The 10,106-nt window shown below is 41.8% G+C and overlaps 1 protein-coding gene across 2 annotated transcripts; it reads right to left on the bottom strand.

Annotated features, from left to right (window-relative positions):
* Positions 1 to 2,336: 2,336 nt before the first annotated feature.
* Positions 2,337 to 9,689, bottom strand: LOC120680199 (probable UDP-N-acetylglucosamine--peptide N-acetylglucosaminyltransferase SPINDLY). 2 transcript variants are annotated; one of them, XM_039961812.1, is made up of 19 exons: positions 9,279 to 9,689; positions 8,995 to 9,121; positions 8,497 to 8,890; positions 7,958 to 8,119; positions 7,683 to 7,858; positions 7,490 to 7,565; positions 6,916 to 7,044; positions 6,709 to 6,828; positions 6,570 to 6,638; positions 6,388 to 6,469; positions 6,089 to 6,183; positions 5,671 to 5,735; positions 5,363 to 5,561; positions 4,469 to 4,663; positions 4,214 to 4,308; positions 3,981 to 4,116; positions 3,693 to 3,910; positions 3,468 to 3,595; positions 2,337 to 3,184 (listed from the first exon to the last, which is right to left on the bottom strand). In XM_039961812.1, exons 3-19 carry the CDS (start codon positions 8,863 to 8,865, stop codon positions 2,763 to 2,765), a joined length of 2,736 nt encoding a protein of 911 aa, XP_039817746.1. In that variant the 5' UTR covers positions 8,866 to 8,890; positions 8,995 to 9,121; positions 9,279 to 9,689; the 3' UTR covers positions 2,337 to 2,762. The 2 variants fall into 2 exon arrangements, with proteins under 2 accessions (XP_039817746.1, XP_039817745.1); XM_039961811.1 differs by having other exon boundaries at positions 2,344 to 3,184; positions 8,995 to 9,117; positions 9,279 to 9,666.
* Positions 9,690 to 10,106: the final 417 nt, after the last annotated feature.

The following is a 10,106-nucleotide window of genomic DNA, read 5'->3' as shown; positions in this document are numbered from 1 at the left end:
CCTGCTAAGACACTTTGCCAGGTATAGGAACTCCCACCTTTCATTCTTGCATTTAACAATTTTCCATCAGGATAGTAGCGAGCTCTTAGCACACAAAGATTCTGGTTCCCGTAGCAACCTCCATACTTGCTTTGCTAACATTGCCAAATTGAAGGATTGCAAATCTCTAAACTCCATACCTCCTTTACCTTTTGGCATACAAAGTTTCCACCACTCTTGCCAATGAATCCTCTTATGGTCATTGTCGTCACCCCACCAGTATTGCGAAATGGCATTTGTTATTCCTTTGCAAATGTTTTTTTGGGATTTTAAACACTGTCATCGCATACACTGGTACCGTTTGAGCAATAGATTTCATGAGGATCTCCTTTCCTCCCAAACTCAACAACTTTTCCTTGCACCCATTGATTCTAGAATTCACCCGATCAATGAGATGGCGGAAACAATCACTACGATCAGCCCCCACCATCGCCGGTAAACCCAAATATTTATTGCTAGAGATTCAGTCATAATATTTAGAACTTCACACACCTCAGTCTTCACATTAACTTCTGTATTGCTTGAAAAATAAATACTTGACGATTTTGTCACTCCGCTCAGTGTTTGTATGCATGTAGGACAAATTAGAACATGTGGACCACAAGGCCGCAAACCCAAATTCTAGGGAGCTACGTTAAGACTAACAGCCTGCTAGATTGGTTGGTTTCTGCTGAGAGGTGCATGTGCACATCCCGGAAGGCCAGGCCAGCGGCCTGATGGAGCAGGCCGTGCTTGGGCCACAACTTCGGGACATCCCAGCCACGACCCGTTTAAATTGATAGTTTGATCGGTCTGTTTAAATGAAAAAGCCTAATTCTGGCTTCCCCATTTTCCTCGGCTACTGGACCAATGCAGCGATCTCCGTGCACCCTCTCCTCTCCTCTCCTCTCCGCCGACCGCTGCCCGTCGTCTTCCCCTCCGCCGCCTGCTGCTCCCTCCGACTTCCCACGTGCCGCTCGGACCCTGTCGCCCGAACCCGGCGACCTCTATGCTTGGCTTGCTCGCCGACTACGGCTCAAACTCCCACGGACTAGCAGGCTAACATGGTGCGGTGTGTGAGGCGGCCCGGCACAACCTGTTAACGTAACGTGTTCATGCCAGGGGCCAAGCCACGTTCATTTAACATGGTGCACAGGCACCAGGGTCCAAATCAAATTGCAGTGTTGTTTATTAAAGCTTTGCTTGAAAATTTTGAATCCAATGTAGAAATGATGAAGTCGGGCACCAGGGTCTTCTCTGATCTAGCTTCGCCCCTGGTTCATGCTGAAATAAGTCGTGCCTTAACGGTCTTGTGCTGGGCTTGGTTAGGTGGCCTGATTGGCCTATAGTTCAGGCTCATTAAGTAGAGTGAATTCATGATTTCTTCGTTTTTCCTATCGAATTGGATTGAAATTGGTTCTAGAGTGAATTAGATTTACCATCTAGAGAGAAAATTAGCTAACTGTAAATTTGGTGCTGTGATTGGTAGATAAAATCATAGACATATCCAATAACATCTAAAGATAGCTGGCCACATGTTGATTTAGGCTACAAGATCAAGAAGCCCAAGTTGTGAATGTGATTTGGTACTTTTGTTGTGTATATATGTAAGTTTTATGCACTTGAACTCAAATGCACGTTGTGACATGTTTGTACCAAAATTTTGAAAAAATTATTAAAAAAATTTGGTCATATTTAAAAGTTAAAAAAATCTACTCTCTCCGTCCCAAAATAAATACATTTCTAAGACTGGACACGGAAACCAATGTATGGTGTGAACCAAAATACCCCTTGTCTTTTGCGAGAAGAGTTCGGATATTGTCTTATCTTTTCTATAAGAAGATTCCGGATACTCTTGTCTTTTATGAAAGATTGATCAAAGTAGCAATTTTTATATGACAAATTTCAAACTCTATGTGCAATTATTTTAGGACGGAGGGAGTAGTTCGAATTTGCTTAAGAAAAATCCTTTTAAACCTTACAAAATATTGTCCTATCCTTCTATTCAAAATAGGGGTAAAATCATCTAATTCATATAATAGTAGGGGCAAATCCACAAGGATAAATTAGTCTTTTCATAGCAATTCTAACACTGTTAACTGGCTTTCACAAAATAGGGGCAAACGCTTCCTTTGTTTTCAAAAAGTAGGAATAAATTCGAACAATTCAAAAGTAGGGGTAAAATCACCATTTCATTTTGAAATAGGGAGAAAAACTATAAGATTATGTAGCCCCCACCCCACACTCACACCAAAATGAAAACTAATGGGCAAACAGCATCCCAGATGACAAAGTACAGGAGGCAAGGGGCCCAAGAATTAGAAATAAATAACATGGTGATTGCCTATTGAATTGCCTCGGTTAATCGACTCTAGAAGTTGTTTCACTGTCATATTTCTACTACATATACAACCAGTGCCTTTGTTCTTTTGCTTCTAAAATGTTGCAACTCAAGTTACCATATCATGAACCTACACAGGGAGTAAAGCTCTACAAATCAAACTCTAAGCCTTCTCCCGTTGAATTATCTTACATTTGCTACAAGTCACAGGTTACCGCAGATTCACAACCAACTGGCACATGTGTGCTCTTATGTCCATTACCAGTGTCGATAAATCAGACACGCAGCATTGGCACCCCAGCAGCGAGCTCTCTAAGCACAGATATCACTAACATCAATCGTGCATCCCAAGCTACGGTAGATCAGTATTGGCCCGCATCAGTGGAGCGCACCATCCTCTTGGTCATTGGCTGCAATGGCCATTTGCTTCACATTTCGCAGAAGCAGGTGAACCAGGTGAACTCGCACCATTTGCCATTATTGGGGGCTGCTTATCTTCCTCCACAGCCGCATTTTCTTTCTGTGCTTTCAGATCCGCGAGCTTCTCGGCCGTCTTGTCCGAGTCTTGCTTATTGACAATAGGATGTTCCTGCAACAGCTCTAAGCGCCTAAGAGATGGCACATCCCCATCACAATACCTGTGCCACATGTTCCTGTATGCAGCTTCCAGGCTGCGTGTGAATCTCTCTCCATCACAGAAAGGTGACTTCATCATCAGCTCTCGGAGGCTCATTCTCAGTTCTTGCAAGGCATTTACATCTGATGCCAAATCCAACGCTAAGCTGACATACTCATCTTCTGTTTTGGCAACCAGCCTCCCCAACCCTGCAACGAGGGGAAAAAAATAAAGCAAAATGTCAATCCATAGTTCATAAGGATAATACCCGTGTGACAGTGGAAAGAAAATGGCCTAGCATGATAGCAATAAGATTTTACTAGTAGCCTCTTTGGTTAAAACTATCTATGTTGTATGTTCAGATAAAACATGCTAGATACAGCTAAAACAAAAAGGGAGCCACGGAAAAGTGAACATTTGATGTAGGTCATGCACAATCATGCAGGGAAAGGATAAGCATAATTGATGAGCAAGTAGCGTACAGTTACTTACCAACTTTACTGAGTAGGCTAACACCAACATTATGAGCATGAACTGCACCAGCCATTGTAACACATGGAACCCCCATGTATAAGGATTCACATGTAGTGGTAGTTCCAGCGTAAGGAAATGTATCCAGGCTGTACAAGCAAAGAAAAGAAAATTCAGACACTGTTTAGAGCAACACCAATAATGCTGTTTACAAACTCAGCCTACAATCGTGAAACAACTGCTCACCTGATGTCCATCAAGGAATATGCTTGCATGTGATCATGGTTCAGATGGATGAGTGGCAACAAATCAACTCGCAATGACTCCAAACCCAATTCCTCTAGTGTTGATAAAAATTTCTGCCGTATACTGTCACAGCAGAATGGCTTGCACTTAACCACAAGCCTGGAGTTTGGGACTGCACACAATATTCGGGCCCAAACTTGCAATACCTTCGGTGTAATCTGTGAAAGGAAAAAAATTAATTGAGTGATTCAAAAGAAAGGTAAAAGCTTTCAAGTGTTAATGTGCCACCTTTGCTAGATTGTTAAAACTCCCAAAAGTTATGAAACCATTTGAAATTGCTGGCGTTGGACAAACAGGACCAGCTTCTGGGGAGGGAGTGTAACAAAGAAAGCTTTCTGGAAGCCGCACCAACTCTTCAACATGCCTGAAGACAATTGCTGCCATGAGTTTCTAAATATCTGAGAATAGAAAATTACATTCTGAAATAACTGTAGCTTCAAGAATCTAGATAAGTGTCTTACTTTTGTTTTGTACTAGGTGGATCAGCCAATGAGTCTGTGATTCGGTAGTCAATTGTTGGCAAACCTGTCGTATTAGGGTAGCCAATCCAGGTAACCTGTGAGGACATAGAGGTCAAGGTTAAAACAAATCATGCTCATCACAAAAAGAATGAATGTTGCTCCTGTGAGAACAGTTCTGAAAATAAGGGAGGAAATCCTTTCAAAAAAAAAGAAAAGAAGGGAGGAAACAGATAAGTATCATGTAGCACCAAGTACCTGAATAGGAGCAGGTCGGCATGCCAATGTTCCTAACTTATTATTTGCTGTATGACCAGTAAGCTCCACAAGTATGTCCACTTTATCCTCCCTTACCAAGCTAGCAACCTTCTTTTCATCAATACCATATATATCTCTCCACAATCCACCCTTTTTCAACACCTTATCCTTGAATCTAAGTGTCTTGGCATCTGCCTAAGTATAATCAAAGAAAGAAAAAATGAGTGAAAAGTGATTAAAAACAGAGGCACAGTGTCCTGAAAAAGGACAGGAAGAAACTAAGGAGCTTGCATGCTCCAAACAGACTAGGCAGTGCAGCCCTTAGGTACCAGGAGAACCATAAATAAATGAAACAAATTTCTCAGCAACACAAATAACACCTGAGAGCAAGTAGAATTACAGAATAAAGATCATGCAAGTAGGAAACTAAGATGCCACTAGCATATGGGCACTATACTCCACCAATCAACCTCGCATTGGATGTTATTTTTAAATTTACATAAATATAGAACTAAAAAGGGCGTACCCAGTGCCGTAGGCTTCCCGCACTGTGCGGGGTCTGGGGAAGGGTTGTTTTTAAGCCCCAAGCCTTACTCACACAAATGTGTGGAGGCTGGGGCTCGAACCCGGGACCTTCCGGTTACAGACGGTAGGCTCTACCGCTGCACCAGGCCCGCCCTTCTACATAAATATAGAACTATTGAGCTAATTTTTCTTGCAAGAAAATAAGTTCCTGAAGGTCACTAGATATCTTCTGTTTCACAAAAGGGTCATTTTCTATACTGAATTTGACATAAAGTTCAGTTCCTAATAAAGAAAGCAATCTAATAGATTGATGGCTCAGTGTATACAATCCAGAACATAGCTAAGAGGAAAAGGAATATTTGTCTATACCTTCACAACACCGGAGTAGACAACCACCTTGCAATTTGTGTAGTCATGATGTGTAAGCGGAGCTTCAATGAAGTAGGACACAGAATGAGTAAAGTAATCAGGAGACACATAGCCGATGATCAATGGACGATCAGCAATTTTAGAGTTATCCCAACTAGTATGTTGTGGATACAATTTCATAAAGCGTTTCCCCCACTCCCTGTATAAGAAATAAAATACAGTGACGAATCCTGCTGATTTATAGCTCATGGAAATAAAAGGCCTAACATTGATATATCAAGCCTAATGTAAACAGTGAATAATATGACCTGTGAGCTTCATAAAGCTTGTCATCTGAGCCCTCATCAATATAGTTCATTGCAAGCAAACGGTTCTGTAAGATGAATCAGCATGTAAGTTTATATCACATAAGGGATAAAAGTAAGCTATATGGTCAGCAACTCAGCAATTGGAAAAAATACAACCATATATTTCACTAAAGTTATAAAAAACAAGCCAGATAATTTCTAGAAAAAGCAAAGCTTAAGTAATGAAATTCATTCCAGAATGATAAAGAGGTGATATTATTTGGATGTGCGACATCTGCATATGGTTGTTTACCAAACTGGGCAAATTCATTTAAGACTTACTAGTGATAACTTCTGAAATAATTAAGTTAATTAACTATAACATTGAGCAGACCCAAAACAAATTTCAATGAGCATTATCGAGGCCAGAGAAGAGTACCTGACAAGCATTTCTTGAATCAGGATCAATCTGAAGGCATCTCTCATATGCTTGTATGGCTAAAGTAATACTTCCAGCGTCTCTGTAAAGAACACCTAGGATGACAACAATGATGAAACGTCAGTTAATAACTCAGATGAATAACTGTAGAGTTCTCTTGTATATTGGAGTTGAAAAAAAAGTACAATATCACAAAAAAGGCTACACACCCGTGTCTTACAAGGTGATTCTTGGCTGGAAATCTAAATCAAACATGACACAATTTAATGTTTCACTGGCATTGGTTGGTTGTTCATTACCTAGATTATTATACGCTTCAGCGTAAGTGGGATTTGCAATTATGGCCTTCTCAATCATACTTGCAGCAGCATCCATCTTGCCCTGTATGAATTTACCATACTTCAGTAGGCTAAAAGTGCAAATTGACCAGAAAAGCAAAATAAGAGTTATGCAAGATAAATTTGATAACAGAGGAACCGACCTGAACAGTATAAACAACTCCAAGGTTATTTAGTGACTGAGAGAAATTTGGCTTAATTGACAGTGCCATCTGAAAACATTAAAAATCATATTAGTCCACAAAATAAACTTAACAGAAGAGTAAAATTAATTTCACTTACTTGATAACATTCAACAGCTTTGTCAAGGTTATCCCTATCCTTGTATATTACTCCCAAATTGTTGCATGCTTCCGCACAGCGAGGATTGAAGTGCAGAGCAAGCTCGTAAAAGACAATAGCCTTCACACGACTCAGGAAAATTTAGTGTCAGCAAAAATGCGAATGTTAATGCTAGAACAGAATTAATGAGATTGTCTTATGACTAACCATCTCAAAATTCAACATTTCACCATATGCAACGCCAAGATTATACATGGCATCAGCATAGTGCCAATTATAGAACAGAGCTTTCTTGTAATACGTCACACCTTGAATGATGTCACCTTCAATTTTTACCTGATGATTTCCACATGATTTAAATAATAAGTGAAGATACATGAGAGGTACCAATAATCACAAAGAAATGCCGATTATCATACATAAGAACTTATAAACTAAAATAATTGCAACAATGAAATTAATGCTGCATAGGTGATGTTCCTATCAAAAGTGGTCAAGACCATTTCCACATTGCCAAAATTTAGTCTGCAGAAAATCAAAGATGAGTGGACAAGCACTTGTTAAGAGTTACGTTTGCTTTAAGAAGGAAAACGGATTTGAAAAGAAAGACTTATTTTTTCCAGAAGGCTTGAGAGTGGAGTTACAGTTCAAGTCTGTCAGGTATGATCACTACAAACTTGAGAATTGCACAAAAGAAAGGGAAAAAATGGCAAGCAACAGTACATACAAGAAACAATAAATATTCTGAGCTCGTTGAAATAATAAGGGGAAAGGTCTGCACCTTTGTTCCCAAGTCAGTTAGTGCTATTGCCATATTATTCTTTGCAATCTCAAAGTTGGGGGAAATAGTCAAGCACCTGCAACACAGTAAGATCATGACAGGAGCATTCAAGATGCTATTATCGCTGTAAACTACTTAGTAATAATACTAGAATACTTGATAAATTGATATCATACAAAAAATCAAATTTTACCTCTCGTAGCAGGCAATTGCTGCTTCTAGCTCTCCCCGATTCTTATAGATAACTCCCATGTTGCAATAGGCCTCAGCATACAATGGTCTCTCCAATGCCGCTTTCTCATAACAAGTAAGAGCCGTATCAAATTGCATCATCTCTGAATAAACCACTCCAAGGTTGTAATAAGCAGGCTGCATCATTTAGATGAAGGCATCATCACAATATAGAATTGTCCAAAGGAAAACAATAATAGCAATATAGATAGATGCAGGCTGGTGTGATCATGATACCGCATAGTGGTTGTCTACTTCCAGAGCTTCACAATATTTTTGAATTCCTTCCTCTGTATTTCCCGCTAGCTTCAAGCTAGTTCCAAGATCGGTCAACACAATAGCAAGAAATTCTGAAGCAGGTTTGTAGGAAGGATCTGCTGTCCGAGCTTTTTGATATGCCTATCCAATGAGACATTTAGCAAGTGAATACAAGAGGAAAATGGTTACAGTAACAGCAGCAAATTCAAAACTTTCAGCAACATATTAATGTTAAATAATTCAACTAGGCAAAGATGAAAGAAAAGAACAGAGTCGAGGTACAAAGAAGATAAAATGGCATTACTAGATTTAGAGAAGTGTAAAACTGAAAGTCTATAACTGGTTATTTGCCTTTAAGTCACATAGAATCAGTACGATGTTCCATTCAAAACATCTTGTGTTCAGAACAATAACATATTACAAACAAGGTGTATCTTTTCTGCCACATGTCACAATTCACAAGAACCAGAAAGCCAACAAACAGAAAAGGGAATGAGCATCATGAGCCTTGCAAATACCTCTGCGGCTTCGACCAAGTGACCCTCGTCTTTGTAGATCATCCCGCAATGTGTGAGAGCACACGCATTTTGTGGCTCGATTTTCACAGCCTCTGTGAAGCACTCAATGGCTTGTCTTGGTAGGCTCTGCGCCTGAAGGCAGATCCCTTTCCCTATAAGGGCCTCCACATTGGCGCCCTCCTTCTCAAGCACAGTGTTGTACAACTGGATCGCATCAGCAAACTTATTGCGCGAGCGGAGGATGTTGGCATACCGCAATGCCTCCTTCCCTTCCAACTGCTGCTTTGCTGGAGAAGCACCCCCATTGCGGTCAGGGGCAACGCCGTTGCTCTCCTTCCCTTGAACAGAGTCCATCCCGGGCTGCCCCATGAATTAGAGAGAGTCTCCTTATTACCTGTGAGAAATTGCGATAATCCATCATTCTCTAGGTTTGCCAAGAAACCGAACTGGACGCCACGAGTAGGGGGGAAACGAGACAAAATTGAGGCAGGGACTAACCTGACGTGGGGCATGGATGGTTCAAACTGAACCCCGAGTACTCTTGGAAAAGGAACTGCGCCAAGAAGTCTTATTGTGTGAAGCAATGTCGATCTTGCGCGCCCAAGACGAAGAAAATGAAACCTAACTGAACCATGGAGGAATGGATTGGATTAGCAGTGAAGCATTACCTCGCAGGACAGAAAGACTAGATGAACGAAGAACGAGAAATAAAGATTTGGTCTCGATTGCGGAAACCCAATCATCGAATAAGAAACCCATCCAAGAAAGCTCGGATTACTTACCAACGACCCCCGAAAGTAGGAACCGATCTTCGTCCAGACAGAAAGATTCCAACAGAGATTCCACTAGACCGGGATCAGAGCAGCGCCCTGCCGGAGTCCTTGAGCTGCCTTGCGGCGGCGGCGCCCGCCCGGCGCCCAGCTGCGCTCGGCAGGGAGCCAAGACAAGCTCAGGACCTTCAGAGCCGCCCCGCGCGCCTGGAGCCGGGAGTGGCAGGCCGCGCTTCGCCGCCCTCTCGCGGCGCCAGCATAGAGGGGAGCGGTGATCCCCGCCGCGGCGAGGATTTCGGCGGCGGCGGCGAGGGTTTCGGGGAGCGGAGGTGCCGGTGGGGGTAATGGGGGGAAGCGACGGCTACTGCTGATCCTTTTGTGTTTAGGCCCCTCTCTTTTCCGGGAAATTCTTGGTGCTTTGCCTTTACGCTTTGGCTCGTGCGCTTGCTTTGATTGATTTGGGGGGGCTTTTTGTACTGCGCCCTCACTCTGCGTCGTGCAGCTTTCTTTCCCAGCCATCTTTTCACTGCCACTCCTTCTGGTTTTCCGTTATTTGTTTTTCTTCTGATGACCATACCACTGCATGTTTGGATTATATTCTTTTCTTTTCTTTGGTCTCTCGACCTGTTATCTATCCTGAATTTTTCTATATATATGGTTATCAGATGTGTAGTTGGTTTGCTGTTTGTGGACAAAAGCCGCATTGAATTGGAGGTATTCACTACCGCTTTGAAGTTTGAACTGCTAACTTCAAATTTGTAGCACCCCCTCACCCTACCTAACATGGTCAAATGCCGCTTTGAATTTGCTAGACATACACCAACTTAACCGCTTGCCTTA

The sequence above is a fragment of the Panicum virgatum genome, chromosome 6N (assembly GCF_016808335.1).
Source record: "Panicum virgatum strain AP13 chromosome 6N, P.virgatum_v5, whole genome shotgun sequence".
Lineage (NCBI taxonomy): Eukaryota > Viridiplantae > Streptophyta > Magnoliopsida > Poales > Poaceae > Panicum > Panicum virgatum.
This window is presented reverse-complemented; position numbering and strand designations above follow the sequence as displayed.

Excerpts from the sequence above, each read along its gene's own strand:
- LOC120680199 (XM_039961812.1), bottom strand. The coding sequence starts at position 8,865 with ATGGGGCAGCCCGGGATGGACTCTGTTCAAGGGAAGGAGAGCAACGGC. Across the intron at positions 6,829-6,915 it reads AAATGTTGAATTTTGAGATG|GCTATTGTCTTTTACGAGCT; the intron begins GTTAGTCATAAG and ends AGTCGTGTGAAG. Across the intron at positions 6,639-6,708 it reads AAGCTGTTGAATGTTATCAA|ATGGCACTGTCAATTAAGCC; the intron begins GTAAGTGAAATT and ends TAATGTTTTCAG.